Consider the following 17,336-nt stretch of genomic DNA (forward strand, 5'->3'; position numbering starts at 1 on the left):
TACGCCAGCTGGAACACCCTGTGGGGAACTCCTTATGGCAACATTTTTGGTGCGCATCCTGCTTGTAGTAACAAATGAAGGATGCAGAAAGAGACCTGATGGACCCTGTCTATTATCCTGGCTCCAGCAGCGACCGACCCGGTACACTGCTCCTGGACAGGGAGGCTCGATTTAGCCATCATGGCTGAAAATCACCGACATCCTCTTGGAACGCAGGGATTGCACGCACCGGAAGCGACAGCAGTTTCATGGTTTTTATTCTACTTTTTAGAAGGGAGCAATGCTGATATACAGAGCGTGGGAGACGGGGGAAGGTTTCCCCAGGGCCTTTTAGGTCTGGAGGTGGGTGCGCAGGGGTCCAGGAGAGTGGAACATCTGGTCTTCAAAGGAGTTACTCCTCGTACAAACCTTTCGGCTAAGGAAGAGAGCGGGCAAAAGTGAGAAAGGAAGGAAGGAAGGAAGGAAGGAAGGAAGGAAGGAAGGAAGGAAGGAAACATGAGATAGAAAACAGACCTAGGGAAAGGGATGAAAATGGCGGGGCCAGTGCCTTCACAAGCTGCTCACCTTCACCCCAATGTCACGACTTTTGGCCCTCAGCTTGTTGACCTGGGACTCAGCAATGTCCGCCCGCTCCTCGGCTTCGTCCAACTCGTGCTGGACCTTCCGGAATTTGCTCAAGTTGCTGTTGGCTTGTTCCTCCTGGAGAAAGAAGGGAGGCATTGAAAGTTCTGGAGAACTTCCTTGCTCCTGGCTTTCGGCTCTGGTGAGCCACCACTGCAGGGTCTGGCGCATAAATCGGCCCTTGGGATGGGCGCGAGGGAGCCGGCTGCTGTTGACCTGGCTCGTACAAAAATTGCTCGTCTTTGTAAGGCTGAGCTTCCCAGAACCACAGCAATATGTGCCCTGGAGGAATTGATTTCTAAAACTGAATTTGGTGCCCCCCGTGGCACAGCGCCTTTGTGCAGGACACAACTTTCACACCCACTTGCAGCGGCCCCGGCGGGAGCCCTGATGACAGGGCTGGGAGATTCCGGTCCCGCTTGGATCAGGCCCCAAGTGAAAAGAGGAGGTCTTTTTGGTGGTAACAGGCCTTCTGGGTCATCTACAGCATCTTCCTATTCCCCCCAGCATTTTTAAGATTTCATTCCGTCTCCCCCAACTTGGGCGTTAAAGTGCCAAGCGAGCCACGGATCTGAGGGCAGCAAAGAGCCGGTGCCAGCTTCTTTTAAAATGTTTTTCTTGCCACACAGAGTGAGCCTCTGTTTTCTGTTTCTCTTTTGAATGGGCTGCTTTGGAAACAGGGTTGGGAACGTGGAAAAAACCAAATAATATAGCATTAGGTATCTACAGCGTCAAAGGAGAGACACGTGGAAGGTTTGCTAAACTGGCAAGACGCTTTAGGAGATACCCCGGCAGGAAACGTCCATCATGGGGCAGGATGCGCACAGTAGTTTGAATTCCAAATATTTTGAGCTCGAAATGGATTGTTCGGATCTTACCCGCAGCGTTCGGACGCAGTTCTCAACTTTCTGAAAATGTTACATGCTCAAGACAACCAGGATCCAATTCCAGTTCAAAATGGTTTTCACACTCCTAATGTTGAGGAGCTGAGAGAGGACGTTTGCGTGAGGGCCCAGATCAGTCACCTCAACTGAGGTGACAATAAAAGCTCAGAGATGAAAAGGAAGAGGATGGCTGATGTCTTCAGTTCAGCATCTTGCAGGTGTGCTAAACGGGGAAGACTGCCAGTGATGGACAAGGAAGGTACAGGCAGTCCTCGCTTAACAACCATTCGTTTAGTGATGGTTCAGACTTATGATGGTGCTAAAAAAATGACTTATGACCAGTCCTCACACTTACGACCATCACAGCGTCCCTGCGGTCACATGATCACGATTTGGATGCTTGGCAACTAGTTCACATTTATGACCGTTGCAGCATCCCATGGTCACGTGATCGCCATTTTCGACCTTCCTGGCCAGCTTCTGGCAAGCAAAATCAATGGGGAGTCCACTTCATTAACCACATGGTTTGCTTAATGCCCACAGTGATTCGCTTAATGATCACTGCCAAAAAGGTCGTAAAATCGGGTTGGATTTGCTTAACGACTGCTTCGCTTAGCAACTGAAATTCCCAATTGTAGTCGTTAAGCGAGGATTACCTGTACCAAGAAGGAGAGAAAGATGGACGCCACTCACCGCCTCCTCTGCTTGCCTCTTGTAAGCCTTCACCTTCAACTGGAGTTTATCAACCAGGTCTTGGAGGCGAATGAGGTTCTTCCGATCCTCCTCCGTCTACAGTGCCAAGAACAAGACAGGGAGAACAGGGGCTGTTTGGCTGCAGCAAAAAGTGGCTTACACCACCGTGTTGAAACGGCGTCACCTCCTACGCTGCATCACAAGCTCTTAATTATCTAGAAGCAACTGTGAGATTTTAAAAAGGCACTCTTTTTGGGAAATCCTTCTCTAAACCAGCACTTCACAACCGTGGTCACGTTCTAGCCTCCAAAGTGGAAGGTGGGGAAATCCAGCCGTCTTCTGACCCTAGAGCAGCCCTTCTCAAGCTTCTGACCCCGGAGGAACCCTTGAAATATTTCTCAGGCCTCGGGGAACCCCTGCCCATTCAGGCTCAAATAGAGGCCAGAAGTTGCAAAAGTATTCAATTCGTTTCATGGGTAGGCCTGGATAGATGCATCATTAACAGTGTTCTTAAACTGAAAATAAAGAATGAAACTTACCTCTTGAATGTGAAGTTGCCCACATTTGAAATAATTTTAAAAATAAACCGTGATCTCCCAGGGAACCCCTAGGGACCTCTCCCAGAACCCGAGGGCGCCACGGAACCCTGGTTGAGGAACCCTGGTCTAGAGTATTTTTACCCCACAGATTTGCTTTGGATGCCTGTTTGAAAAGCGTCCAGCTCCCAGGTTCTTACTGCAAGTGGCTGGAATAACAGTACACAAAGTTTCTTAGGAAATGTGTTTTTTAAACAGGACACGTTTTGTCTTCAGCTTTGGCAGAGGGAGTGGCATCTGAGATCTCGCCCAGCTACAATGTGCAAAATGGCATCTTTGATGAGATTCTGGGAAAAATGGGGTTCAGTCTACCCACCACCCCCAAAACTCCTTGTCCAACCCACGTTAGAAGAGATGCCCAAATGTGAAATGTTAAAGTAACGGTGGTGGACCCACCGGTCAACATGAAGGAAAGGCTTAAGTCTAGAACCAGGGTTGTTCCAGACAATCCGAGTCTCCTCACCTGGTAAGTGAGCTCCTTGATGCGGCGCTCACACTTGCGCATGCCCTTGACGTTCTCCACGTTGCGCTTCTGCTCCGCCTCCAGCTCGTTCTCCAGCTCTCGCACCCGGGCCTCCAGCTTCTGCAGCTGCTTCTTGCCCCCCTTCAGGGCCAGCTGCTCCGCCTCGTCCAGGCGCATCTGCAGGTCCTTGATGGTCTGCTCCATGTTCTTCTTCATCCGCTCCAGGTGGGCGCTGGTGTCCTGCTCCTTCTTCAGCTCCTCCGCCATCATGGCCGCCTGCCCCGGTCAAGAGGACATCCGCCGGAAAGAGGGAGAAGGACGTTGGGTTGGGCAGACCTCCCACCTGCTCTACTCTTCACACCGATTGGGGACCGACCCTAAGCTCACAGGCTGCTTATTCACGTGAATATTCTGGTCGGGGTCCTCTTTTGACCCAGGAGGCCTCTGTCCACCAGCGGGACGGTGGACCAGAGCAAAGGAGAATCTTGAGATGTGTCTCATTTCACAGACTTTGGGTCTCCTTATTGAAATCAGGAGAAGGAGGAGCTATTTTTGTACTACGTGGTCTGTGATGGAGAGGGAGGGAGGTCCTGCCCCATAGGGGCCGGTTGGACAGCCTCCCTGTGTCCTTCACACCCAACACTTGGCCTCTTCCTCCCTCCCAGGATCTCCTGAACCAGCTCTGTGGATGTGAGGAACAGAGAAGGGCTGGAGGATATGCATGTAAAAGGGAGAAGCCCTTCCTCCCCCTGCCTCATATTTAGACGTGAATTCCATCTTTTTTAATCCTTGTTTTTTCACTAAGGAAGCAAAGATTCTGTCTCAATTTATCTGTAATTCATAAACTGTTTATTCTTGGGCACAACAGAAAGGGCTTTCTCCTGGGTTGATCTCACAACATGACCTACATTCCTTTCAGAATTAGCAATAGTTGTCAAGGTCTGCATGACGTGAATTTATTAATAATAAACACCCATGCACAATGAAGGCCTCTATTCTAAATTAACTGCTTTTGCTATTTGTAGGGCTGCTACCAGATTGGGTCTGCAAGCGTTGAAGTGGCCACAAGATGGCAGTAAAGAGGAGTAGAAAACTCCCTTTGCTCCCATCTGCTGGTCACTTGGAATTTCTGCAGCCCAGATTGAGTATTTTTTTTATTATTATTATTTAGTTTCTATCCCGCCTTTATAATTTTTATAAATAACTCAAGGCGGCGGCCATACCAAATACTCCTTCCTCCTCCTATTTTCCCCACAACAACAACCCTGTGAGGTGAGTTGGGCTGAGAGAGAATGACTGGTCCAAGGTCACCCAGCTGGCTTTCATGCCTAAGGCGGGACTAGAACTCTCCTACCATGCCTGATTGGCTCTTGGGCTGAGAGAGAGGGACTGGTCCAAGGTCACCCAGCCAGCTTTCATGCCGAAGGCGGGACTAGAACTCTCCTACCACGCCTGATTGGCTCTTGGGCTGAGAGAGAGGGACTGGCCCAAGGGCACCCAGCCGGCTTTCATGCCGAAGGCGGGACTAGAACTCTCCTACCACGCCTGATTGGCTCTTGGGCTGAGAGAGAATGTCTGGTCCAAGGTCATCCAGCCAGCTTTCATGCCGAAGGCGGGACTAGAACTCTCCTACCACGCCTGATTGGCTCTTGGGCTGAGAGAGAGGGACTGGCCCAAGGGCACCCAGCCAGCTTTCATGCCTAAGGCAGGACTAGAACTCTCATACCACACCTGATTGGCTCTTGGGCTGAGAGAGAGGGACTGGCCCAAGGGCACCCAGCCGGCTTTCATGCCTAAGGCAGGACTAGAACTCACAGCCGCCTGGTTTCTAGCCCAGCGCCTTAACCACTAGACCAAACTGGCTCTCAAGAGTATCCTTGATATTCAGTGCTTTGAGCACTGCCAGAAACAATGCTTTCCAAATAGCCACTCATTGAAATTACTGCTTTCTTAGAAAAGTAGATGTGCTAAAATTTCACTCACATCTGTGATAGCTTTCTTAGCCTTCTCTTCGGCATTTCTACATTCCTGAATGGCCTCTTCCACCTCTGTCTGCAGCTGGGAAAGGTCAGACTCCATCTTCTTTTTCTGGTTGATGAGGCTGGTATTCTGAGAAGAGGAGAGGAGAGGAGAGTCAGGGAGTCTGTAATTTTTAGATCACCCAAAATTGGAAATAATTTCGTTAAAGCAGGATAACAGTGTCTCTCTTGGCTGCCCACAATCCGTGAGCTTTAAGAAGATCTGCTTCTTTGCTTTCAAATCTCCCTTACCTGGGTGTGAAGGAGCTGGACTCTTTCACTAGTTTCAATCAGTTCCTGTTCGGCCAGTTTCCGGGCCCGTTCTGTCTGTTCCACCACAGCCCGCAACTCCTCCAGCTCAGCCTGGAGCAAATTGTTCCTTCGTTCTACGATGGCAATGTTTTCTTTGAGGTCCTCATTGGCTCGGACCACATCATCCAACTGTATCTGAGTGTCCTAGGAAGAGGAGAAGGAAAGATGGGTTGAAGGTGTGAGCAAGGGAGAAAAGGAAATGGCACCATGCTGGAGATGGAAGGATGGAAGGATGGAAGGATGGAAGGATGGAAGGATGGAAGGATGGAAGGAAGGAAGGAAGGAAGGAAGGAAGGAAGGTCCTCCAGATCAACTTCCAGGCTGTACCTTCAGATAGCCTTGCAAAGTTTTCACTTGCTTCTGAGCTTCGGCTGCTATGCGGTTGGCATGGCTAAGCTGGATCTCCATCTCGTTGAGGTCGCCCTCCATCTTCTTCTTGACCCTCAGTGCCTCGTTGCGGCTGCGAGTCTCGGCATCCAGGGAAGCTTGAAGCGAGTCCACCGTCCTCAAGTGATTCCGCTTGGCCTGCTCCATTTCCTCGTCCTTCTCAGCCAACTTGCGCTCAATTTCAGCCTTGATTTGGTTGAACTCCAGCTGAGCTCGGAGGATCTTTCCTTCCTCGTGTTCCAGAGAGGCCTGGAGGTTTGGGGTAATATTGGACAGAGGGAGAGAACAAGTTGGCAAAGAGACTCCTTAGATCATGGGTAGCCAAAGTGGTAGATAATGTCTGCAACTGGTGTCTTCAGAAAAATGTCTGCCCGTTGGAAAGAGCCATGATGTGCATTCATGTCCAATACTTGACCATATTTGCATTTTTTAAACCCTTTTAATGTCAGTGCAAATGGGGCCATGAGCCTGGATTTCCATGGGGGGAAGGGGGGGCAAAAAAATCAAGATGGTGGCCACGACCATGCAAAGTCTGAGTCTTTTATGTGGGTTGTGATGCTAGGCTTCAATTGCATGGATGTGGTTGCTATCTTGACTTTTTTGACCTCCTTGTGCCCTTGCTCCCTGATTAGCTGAAAGTTGGTAAGGAATAAAGTCACATGTTAGAAGAGGAGAAATGAGGCATAGAAAGGTTGGGGAAAACATGCGTAAGCCAGGTTTTCCCATAGGATATGGTAAAAAAATGGCAGCCATGACGGTGCAATCAAGATGGCAGCCATGACAGTGCAATCAAGATGGCCGCCATGACAGTACAATCAAGATGGCAACCACAATGGTGCAATCAAGGTGGCAGCCGTGATGGTGCAATCAAAGCTCTGCATGTGATGCACATAAAAAATGGGCAGTTTTGATTACACCGTCGTGGCTGCCATTTTGACTGTTTTGCCTACACCCTGCAGACTCTCCTGATGCCTAGGAAGCATTCAACTGAAAACATAATGGTGGGAATTTGGTATTTTGCAGCCAAGGGGGCTTCTCACCTCAGCTTCCTCTAGAGCGGCCTGCAGTTCCAACTTCTCTGTTTCCAGCCCCTTCCGCGCCTTCTCAAGCTCATGGATGATCTTGCCGCTGGCTCCAAGCTGTTCGGTGAGATCTGAAATCTCCTCTGCCCAAAAAGAAGAGGGAACGTTGGTTCTCCAGAAGAAGTGGGGTCCATTGAGAGCACAGTGTGTGCTGGAGGAGACATAGGGAGGCTTCGGCCCTGAAGGAGACAACCTCACCTTGCAGGTTCTTGTTCTCCCTCTTGAAGGTCTCCAGGTGCTCCAGGGACTCCTCGTAGGCGTTCTTCAGCTTGAAGAGCTCCGTGCTGAGCGAGCGGGACTCCTTCTGTGATGACTCCAGCTCAGTTTGGGACTCCTCAAATTTCTGCTTCCACTCGGACAAGATCTGGGGTGGGTCAGGAAGAAGAAGAAGTGAATGCAGGTTGGGTCAGACAGGTGGAACGGCTCTACAGCTCCTGTTTTCAGAGCGAGAACTGGCTGGAAGAGTCGCTGGCCATAGACACAGTCTGGGGTTTTGTAGGTTCTGGAGATACAACTGGCCACTTGGATCCATGCTGGAATTAGGACGGGCAAAAATTCCAGAGTAGGACATATTCTGTCAGGTCTGGGGCATGACAAACCAAACTTCTCCAGAAGCCCAAGAACTCAAGTTTTTGCCTTTCTGCCTAAGATCCGCCACTGGGAATGTCAGACCAAAATGCCTTTTTTAAATGTAATCTTTGGCTTTCTTCCATGCAAAACCAGGAGTGGGCAGCTTGTGGGCCACACGGTGTCCACCAGGACTGTATTCGTGGGCACCAGCACCTCCAATCCAACAAAACCACACACACCCAAGTTCAGTCTTCCCCTTCAAGTGATATCACAGCATAATCAGATGTTGGGGTGGTGAGCCCAGCCTTCCAAAGATTGCCCACCCCTGGGCTTTTGAGCTTCCTCCATCAAATGCCCTCTTTAATAAGAGCAGGTCTAAGGTGGCTTAAGTTTAAGAACAGCCCCTTTTCCTCTCTGTAGAGTCAGACTGTCCACATTATAAGACTGCCCCACCTGTAATGCCCAGCTCTTTCCCCTGCATCTTCCCCAACATACTTTGTCGAAGTTCCTTTGCTTCTTGTCCAGGGCAGCTGCAGCTGCGTTTGAGCGCTCCACGTCCACCATGAGGTCTTCAATCTCGTTCTGCAGACGGTGTTTGGTCTTCTCCAGGGAGGAACATTTGGCGTTCACGGCCTCCACCGCTTCCTCGGCCTCCTGCAGCCGCTGGGCCAGCTTCTTCCTGATACATGAGAAGATGTCCCAGTGAGCCAGTCCCCAAAGCCATGAATATGTCATCCAGGATGGGACTCCAAGGCTTAATTGAGAGGTAGGACCATTACATTTCCATATTGGGTGAACTCAAACTTAACCATGACTCCTCCAGATTCTGGGGAAAATGAAAATGAAATTGAGGAAGATGGAGGAGGAGGAAGTCAGGAAACCAGGATGGAGGAGAAGGAAGCCATCTTGCATGGGGGGTAGATGGGCAAAAGAGGTGGAGAAGGATGAGGGGTGCTTATAAAGGGGAAAGATTGGGATGAGTAGATATAATGGCATGTGGGAAAGACCATGGGAGATGAGGCAAAGAGACGCTGCCTAGGGAATGGTTGGATAAGAGAGGGCATAGCCTGCAGCTGGACAGTGGGCCGGGCAAGAGGCTCAGAAGGGACCCTCCCTAGTTTCTCGGGCTGTAAAGGAGACTTGCAAGATGGTTGTCAGCCATCCCAGGTAGACCAGACAGGGAACATGACCAGATGAGCTAATTCTTCTTTATTGTAATGCTACATTGACAGAATCTTGCAAGTCTGTAAGTGCAGTTCTCCCACCGTCTCCTTTACAGCCCGAGAAACTAGGGAGGGTCCCTTCTGAGCCTCTTGCCCGGCCCACTATCCAGCTCCAGGCTATGCCATCTCTTATTTGACCGTTCCCATGGCAGCACCTCTTCGCCCATCTCCCAAGGTCCTTCCCACATACCATTACAGTAGAACACCAGTCATGCAATGGTCTCTATGACATGGATGAAGGTAACTAAGGCACTTACTTGGCCTCTTCCAGCTCTTCTGTCCTCTGGATGGCATCAGTTTCATACTTGGTTCTCCACTGGGCCACCTCGGAGTTGGCCTTGGAAAGTGAGCGCTGGAACTCAGCTTTGGCCTCTGTTTCTTCCTCATACTGTTCCCTCAGAAGGTCGCAGTCATGGCGAGCTGACTGGAGTGCATGTGCCAAAGCATTCTTGGCCTGAAGGTGGGAGAGGAACAGACCTACAGTTTCAGTGCCTCGTTCTCAACCTAGCTAGCTCTCTTGATTTCTCCCCTCTTGACCCTCAGCCTCCAGGCATCCCATGCCTTAGCTTCTTCCTCTAGCTGCCTCTTCATATCTTCTAGCTGTTGGGTGTACGTCAGCTTCCCTCGTGTGAGCTGGCTGATCAAAGCTTCCTTCTCATCCAGCTGGCGGGACAATTCCCCTGGAATAAGACACAGGTAAGGGAGAATGGAGGAGCTCACCATGGGAGAAGAGCTCTTGCTTAGTGGTGGACTACTGATTACTCAGGTGAAATATTCCAGGTTGAATATCTCCAAGAAGGATTGGGATAGACCCACATCTGAAACCTTGATCAGCAGCTGCTGGTCAAAGTATACATTTCTGGGGAAACAAGACCAAAAAAAGGATCTGGGCTCTTAAGGATAAATGAGTGAAGTTCACCCATTGCTTACCATTCTCTGTCTGGAGCTTGGCTCGCTGCGTGGTGAGGTCATGGACCATGCGCTGAGACTCTTCAGACTTGGTCCGGTGCTCATTCATTTGGTCTTCAAAAGTTCGACACATCTTCTCCAGGTTCGCCTACATTCCCAAAATGAGAAGAGATGGTGAAAAAACTAAAAGAGAATCAGATTTAAATACGGGATGGATGGATGGATGGATGGATGGGTGGGTGGGTGGGTGGGTGGGTGGGAGGAGGAACAAGTAATTTTGTCTTGACATACTTTGAACAAGGACTCCTGTCGTCCTCACAAACATGGCTATGCTGGCTGAGGATGATGGCAGTTGTGACAACATACTAGGAGGGTGCTGGGTTTATATATCATATCAATAGTTATTGCCATGATATATGAAAGAATAAAGAAAGTAAAATGGAATGAAAGTCAATGAAGTTCAAAGAAAAAGAAAATGGAAGGAAGGATGAGCAAAATTAGACAACCATTTGACTGAGATGGTATGAGGATTCCTGCCTTAAGCAGGGGGTTGGACAAGAAGACCTCCAAGGTCCCTTCCAACCCTATGATTCTATGATTCTATGATTCTATGATTCTATGATTCTATGAAAATGCAAATCTTTAAGAACCAAAAAGTTGAGAAGCAGATCCCATTCACATGCCGGAACAATTCATGTTCTTCCCATCTTTGGGTCCTTCCCCCTTTCCAAATTAATTATTTCCATGTCTCCCGACCAATCTCCAAAGCCCAATCTTGTCCACAAATCTGGACTCCCCCCCCCACTTCTAAGGGGCACCTCCAATGTGGTCCCACCTCCCCCTCATGCATGTAGGACCTTGGCTTTCATTAGCTGCTCCATGTTGGAGGCAACGTCATCCAGTTCTAGCTTCAGCTCGCTCTTCTCCTTCTCCAGCTTCTGCTTCACGCGTTGCAGGTTGTCGATCTGCTCGCCCAGCTCCGCCACAGAATCAGCATGCTTCTTGCGGAAGGTGGCCGCCGTGGCCTCATGTTGCAGCGTGGCCTCTTCCAGGTCACGCCGCATCTTCTGGAACTCGGCCTCCCGTTTCTTGTTCAGCTCAATCTGCACCGAGGTGGCTCCTCCGGCCTCCTCCAGCCTCTCGCTGATCTCCTCAAGTTCTCGCGAAAGGTCGGAGCGTTGTTTTTCGACCTTGGCGCGGGCCGTGCGCTCCGCTTCTAATTCCTCTTCCAGCTCCTCAATCCGTGCCTGTGCCAGGGAGAAGGAAGCCATTAATGTGTAGAAAAGTGGACTCCAGGAATTAATCTGAAATGTTCAGAAGGCCAAATCCAGATCCAGATCCTAAGTCTTCACAGACAGACATAGGAAAGGCAAAAAATGTTCCAGACAACTGATCATTTTAGGTAGAACCAGCTAGATTAGGGGTCCTCAACTACTTCAGCCAATGGGAACATTTTGACTTTTGGATTATGGCTATTGATTGGTGGAATCAAAGAGAGGTGCCAGAGGGAACCCTGGTACCTGTGGACACTGTGTTGGAGATACCAGACCCTACCCAGAAATGCTGTTTTCTGGTTTTGATCTAGATTTTTTTAGAGAAACCACATCAGTGAAGCCTTGGACTTTGTACCTGTAACTCTTTGAGTTTCTTCTGTAACTGGGCAGCCAAAGATTGCTCATCTTCAATTCTAGCATTCAAGGTGCTCAGCTCAAAATCTTTCCTGAGAACCAGGAGGAGAACCAGGTTGGATCCAGCAATAAAGAGAGGGACAACAGCTTGCATATCCATAACTAGGAATGATTAAGTATAAACCCCCTACTTTTTCAGCTTTTCGTCAAGTTGTTGCTTGTCATTCTCCAAGTCCATGATGCTTTCTTGAGCCAGCTTCAGGTCTCCTTCCAGCTTCCTCTTGGCCCGCTCTAGGTCCATGCGGATCTTCTTCTCCTGCTCCAGGGAGCCCTCCAGCTGTCAGGCCAAGAAAAAGTGAATCATCTAGGTCAAAAGTGTAGCAAGATATTGCTCCTACTAAAATTGTTACTGCAAGAGATTTTCTCTAGGGAAATATGAAAAACACAAAAATTCTGGCACCCCAAGATTGGTGTACTTACATCATCCACCTGTTGTTCCAGTTTGACCTTGGCTTTAGTCAGCGTGTTGACCTTATCTTCTTCAGCTTGTAGATCATCTAGAGCTTGCTGATGGGCCTCTTGGAGAGCCTTCTTCTCTTTGGTTAGCTTGACAATAATCTCATCCAGGCCAGCCATTTCTTCAGTGAGGTTCTTCACCTATGGCCACATCATAATGTGCAATATAAACTGTCTGGAGCTGGCAAAATTCATTGGGTACCTTAGGACCTGGCGACTTAGTAACCCAAGTCACAGCTAACAGTGGAGGTTTCAGGTCAGTGCCCTGGATTGTTTCTCTCACAATCCAAAGCTCTTAAGGAAGGATGAAAGCTCAGTATTTTGCTGTTTAAATTCCTGGCACTAAAATGGCAAATGTTCAAGTGGCAGATCACAGGAGACCCCTTGTGTCATCGGTTGGAACAGATAATACTGTACGTGTGAACTAATGGCCGGATGTGGTGTAAGGCAGCTCTTTGGGTGTGAGTGTGTGTGTGCACATATTCCTAATTAGTAGCTGCAAGCAAATGCTGTGATCCATCTATTGCAAAGACCTAAGTAACAATATTTCACGCTGATGGTCGTGTGAATTTTTCCTGAGATAATGCAATTCAACCCAACCCATTTTCTAGAGTCAGTTCATTGGTATCCAAGTCCAATGACCCAGAGCACTGATCACGGGGCTCAGTCCTGGGTGTGCCCCCTTTTCTAGAATGGAGTGCCATGTAAGGGCATCATATGTGGCTCAAAATCCTTCAGCAGGGTGGTAGACGACAGGCATTCAGCCCAATTCAATAAAACAGCTTTTGAAAACCAGACCAGGCTAATTTGCAGCCACATCAGGGTCCCCTTCAGCATTAACCAGAAAGGTGGGGTATACATCTAAAAGGGAAAGAAATTCAACTAATTCCACCCAGCCATATAAATACTGCTTGCCCACCCTACAACGCACACACCATACAACTGGAAGGAAAACCAATGGCTACTGGATGCTTCCAAAGCAAAGTGTGTGTCATGATCACCGATGGATGCTTGTGACATCGCAACGGCTCACATAACAATACAAGGAAATGGGTACCGGGCGGATTAAGGGAAAAGGCAACTAGCTAACAAAAGAGAGCAACAGGTGCTGGCAACGAAGTATCGGCTCTAGCCGGAGGCACGGAAGGAAGAGATGCAATGTTGCAAAGAAGGTGATTGACAGGACCCGACCACGAGGCGCGCCCGAGCTGTCAGAAAGATTACGAGCCTGATCGCCCGGCAATGACCCATCTCCGGCCGGGAAAAACAGTCAAGGAAACGCCCGAGGCACAGGAGGGGCTCCACGACCCCTCACCTACCGACCCCTCACCTACCGAAGATGGAACCAACGGGGCTTGGGGCACACTCGGAGGAGGAGGGGTGGAGCGCTGACCGGCACAGGCTATTTAAACCCCGTCCCGGCGGGCTCCACTCACTCTCAGCTTTTCCAAGGGCATGCATTCTATACTCAAATAAAACCAGAACCTAAAGCCTACTCTAGCGTCTGTGTTTTACTGGGTAGCAGGCAGAACCTGACAGGGTGTCTCCACCAAGTTCAACGTTTCCCTGAGTGATCCCACCAACCAACCCTCAACCAATATTTCTAGTATCTCCTTGCATACCTAATGAACAGATTTTGGATTCTATGACATGCTTAATCCACCCTTACCTTATTCTCAGTTGCATGCTTCTCTTTTTCCACCTTAGCCAAGGTCAACTCCAGGTCATCGATATCCTTCTTGAGCTCCGAGCATTCATCTTCCAGCTTCCGTTTCTTGGCTGTAAGTTCGGCATTCATCTCCTCTTCATCTTCAAGCCGTTCTGTCTGTTCCTTCACTTTGGCCTCCAGCTGGATCTTGTTCTTGATTAACTGGTCACAGCGTTCTTCAGCATCTGCAAGATTGTCTTGCTCCTAGGAGGGAATAAAGAAAGGGAAAGGTGAAGACTGTACTCATACCTTAGTGCTTTCATTTTCACACGTAGAAAACTTAGTCAACGTTGTTCTTGGCTTAACATGACCAGACTAAAATGTTTGCATGCTAAGACATGTGGAGCTTCACGACTTACTGCCTGAACTTGCAGTTGGAGGTCGTTCTTCTCCTGCAGTAAGGAGACCATCTTCTCCTCTAGTTCCTTCCGACGGCCCTCGGTCTTCTCCAAGGCCTCTTTCAGTCTAGCCAACTCCTCCTTCAGGGCCAACAACTCTTTCTCAGTCTCTGCACTCTTCAACAGTGGTTTGATCTTGAAGTACAACCTCATCCAAGGCCAGTTCTTCACCCCCATGAAGGCCCGGATATTGTACTGGATCACCAGCAGTGATTCCCTGCAAAACAAATGAAAAGGGAAAGCAGAAGAGGACATCAGGCAACAGGGTAATTGACCTCACTTTCATAGACTCTCCCATGCACTGATGGTGTAATCTAGCCTGGTAATGTTTCTAGTCCACAAGAAAACCAAGCTCAGAGAATACCAACAACCAAACAGTTTTCAAGCCTGGGCTACAGATATTCTCAAGTATGAGAACTTTCTTGTTCCATAAACATTATGCAGGTCTGATCTTGCTGTGGCACTGAGATTTGGGGCTAAAAGCTATTTCGTACATTCAGATCTGGATGTCCCTCTTTCTTACTACAAATCTCCTGGAAGCTATTTCAAAGTAAAGAGTATCTAGGATCTTTCTTATTCTTGTGCCTCCTAAATAATGGGGAAGGGGAGAGACACCACCCTGGCTGGTGAGCAAAGCCCTCCCATCATTCCTTCACTTTCACCAAATCATGATGAGACCACAAGCCCCAGGAATCAGGCCCACAACAGCAGAAGAGGATCTGTTTTTGAACCAACATCAGCGAGGGGACCCAGGGAATGGTCACAGAAGGTCTTCGCAGAGCAGTCACCAAAAAGAACGTGCTCCAGATGAAATAGCAATCCCAGGAGGACCAGCCTAAACACAGATCGTCCAGTGGAGGACCTACTTCCGTTCCATGATCTTCTTGAATTCTATCCTGGCCAGCACACCGCGGGACTGGGCCTGGATGCGCGTGATGATCCGAGAGAGGCGTTCATCTCTCATTTCCTCCAGCAGCCCCAGGAGACCCGCCTTGAAGAACACCTGGGTGGGAAAAGACTCTTCTTAAGATGGGTGCTGTTGCCTCCTAGCGCCCCACGTTTGCTCCGCAAATGAAGCCCATCATCTTTTTTCCGAACCCTGGAGTCTTTCAACCACCGTTGTTCTCTCACCTTGGTATGTCCAAATTTGTACTGGCTGTGGTCAATGTCCAGGGAGCCCAAAAGTTTTTCTGCCCCCTTCCGGCTGTCTATGAACTGGCCCTCTGGGATGGCCGCAGGATTTAGGATGCGGTACCTAAACATGAAAAAAAGGAAGGGCTGTAAGTTCCTGTTCTCATCCACATAGATGCATTCAAACTTTGATTCCATTCTACAGCTCAAAGTCTTTTGGAAAAGTATCCCGTGTTCAGGAGAATTGGCAAATAACGCACAGAACTTTTAAACCAAGACTTACAACTTTTCATTAAGAAAACTCGACTTAGAAACAAGCCCTTCTTTTATAAGGACCAAAAATGTAGATAAAATATCTGGTATAAAAGTTTTCCAATTATATAAACCTTCTCACTTTCATTTTTAATTAAACATTACAATGTCTGAACCGGACAGTTGGAATTCAGTCAAATATTGAATGAATGTTGATGAGAGTTGCCCTCTACAGCTGTTCTCTTTGTCTAATCCGTTAATTAGCACTTTTTTTCCTCTTCCCTCCACTGACACTCCTCTTTTACCATGCCTTCTCTTTCATAGTAGCAGCTTCTCTTCTTGATTTTATTATGCTATGGGACTCAGAATCCTGAATCTCCTCTCTCCTCTCTCTGTCTCATTGTAAAAATAAACTTTAAAAGGGGTATTTCAGGTCTGGGAAAAAGCCAAAAACCACAGAAGGAATTTGGGTGGGAATGTCTAGTTGAATGTGGACTGGAGTTTCTACGTTCGCCAAGGTTTTAATTTATTTTTAAGTGAAGTAAAGACAAAATAACCAACCAACCTTTCTAAAACATGAAATCGTTGTGTTAGGAGCTTTCCTCCCACCCCCACCATATTTTCCAGTGTCTTTTCTAAGTGTCTTTAAAGCCCATCCCCAACTATTGAAGTTGAGACCTACCTTTGCCGGAAATCCCCGTAGAGGATCCGGTTTGGGAATCCCTTCCGGCAGATTCGGATCCCCTCCAGGACCCCATTACAGCGCAACTGATGCATAACCAAGGGATTGTCTATCAACCCTATGGGAGATGGACAAAAGCTGGTATGTACTAAAGAAAGAAACTAGTCCTCATTATGGAAGTATCAGAAGACTATGAGGCAAGCATCCCCAACTTGGTGCCCTCCATTGGGGTTGGACTGCAACTCCTATCACTGTAGGACTGGTAATCCAATATGTTTGAACAGTGTTTCTCGACCTTGGCAGCTTGAAGAAGTGTGGACTTCCACTCCCAGAAGCTGGCTGGGGAATTCTGGGAGTGGAAATCCACAAATCTTCAAGTTGCCAAGGTTGAGAAACATGGTGTTTGAAGGATACCAGGCTGAGGAAGGCTGGCAGATGTTATAAACGACATGGCTGGGATCCCAGGAATGTAGGAAGGCCAAATAATAAGATTTTGAAAGCCTCTCCAATTTCCTCTCTGCCCCATCTTATACTAAATAAAATCAAGGTGGGGTTATTTTGAGTTTCTTTCTCACCTTCCCCACTTTCCCAGGGCTGAGTGATCTTTTCTGTAAGTCCCCCATAACGGCTCCGCCATTCCTCCCATATCCCTATGTGGGTTGGATCTGCATTCCTTCACAAGTATGAATTGGGATGAGCTCTGAGATAGTTCATTAGGACCCTTGGTTGCATAGCCTTATGGTTTATTTATCTTGTGTTGTCTTATGTTTACTGTTAGCCGCCCAGAGTCACTAGATTGAGGTGGGTGGCCATGGAAATGCTTGAAATGAAGACACAATGAATAAATAAGATCCCTCTCAAGGGTGGGATCTGGAATGAGATCTCACCTGGGGTTTTGGACTCATTGGGAATAATGCAACGTACAAAGTGGGGATGGGTGGAACGCAGATTGGTCATCAGTTTGTTGAGGTTCTCCTGGGAAAGGAAAGCAAAGGAGAAGTATTAAGATTGGAGGGAAAGGTGGGTAGGTGGATTGATGGAAAAAGTGAGGGATGGTGGGGGAAGAGAGGAGGGGAAAAGGGAAGAAATGGAAAAATGGGCAGATGGTAAAGAGGTAGGTGGGCAGAACTTCAGTTAGGCAGGAAAGAAAGGAAATAAATGGATAGCTTGGATGGATGGATGGGGGAGGGGAGGGGAGGGGAGGGGAGGGGAGGGAGAAAAAAAGAAGCTTGATAGAATCAGAAAAGAAGAGAGCGAGACCAA

The 17,336-nt window shown here is 48.4% G+C and overlaps 1 protein-coding gene across 1 annotated transcript in view; it reads right to left on the reverse strand.

Annotated features, from left to right (window-relative positions):
- Nucleotides 1-240: 240 nt before the first annotated feature.
- Nucleotides 241-17,336, reverse strand: part of LOC134495915 (myosin-7) — a 29,667-nt gene continuing 12,571 nt past the window's right edge. Inside the window, exons 18-40 of the mRNA XM_063301573.1 lie at nt 16,961-17,048; nt 16,074-16,191; nt 15,140-15,263; nt 14,875-15,011; nt 13,970-14,225; nt 13,572-13,814; nt 11,867-12,043; nt 11,578-11,723; nt 11,388-11,478; nt 10,616-11,005; nt 9,780-9,906; nt 9,411-9,529; nt 9,107-9,303; nt 8,122-8,305; nt 7,255-7,420; nt 7,015-7,139; nt 5,915-6,223; nt 5,528-5,731; nt 5,241-5,366; nt 3,258-3,533; nt 2,199-2,294; nt 565-699; nt 241-415 (exon numbers count right to left, since the gene is read on the reverse strand). Coding sequence (XP_063157643.1) covers nt 392-415; nt 565-699; nt 2,199-2,294; nt 3,258-3,533; nt 5,241-5,366; nt 5,528-5,731; nt 5,915-6,223; nt 7,015-7,139; nt 7,255-7,420; nt 8,122-8,305; nt 9,107-9,303; nt 9,411-9,529; nt 9,780-9,906; nt 10,616-11,005; nt 11,388-11,478; nt 11,578-11,723; nt 11,867-12,043; nt 13,572-13,814; nt 13,970-14,225; nt 14,875-15,011; nt 15,140-15,263; nt 16,074-16,191; nt 16,961-17,048 — 3,858 coding nt within the window. The 3' untranslated portion in view covers nt 241-391. The remainder of the gene's footprint in view (nt 416-564; nt 700-2,198; nt 2,295-3,257; nt 3,534-5,240; nt 5,367-5,527; nt 5,732-5,914; nt 6,224-7,014; nt 7,140-7,254; nt 7,421-8,121; nt 8,306-9,106; nt 9,304-9,410; nt 9,530-9,779; nt 9,907-10,615; nt 11,006-11,387; nt 11,479-11,577; nt 11,724-11,866; nt 12,044-13,571; nt 13,815-13,969; nt 14,226-14,874; nt 15,012-15,139; nt 15,264-16,073; nt 16,192-16,960; nt 17,049-17,336) is intronic.

This window comes from Candoia aspera, chromosome 4 (genome assembly GCF_035149785.1).
Source record: "Candoia aspera isolate rCanAsp1 chromosome 4, rCanAsp1.hap2, whole genome shotgun sequence".
NCBI classification, from domain to species: domain Eukaryota; kingdom Metazoa; phylum Chordata; class Lepidosauria; order Squamata; family Boidae; genus Candoia; species Candoia aspera.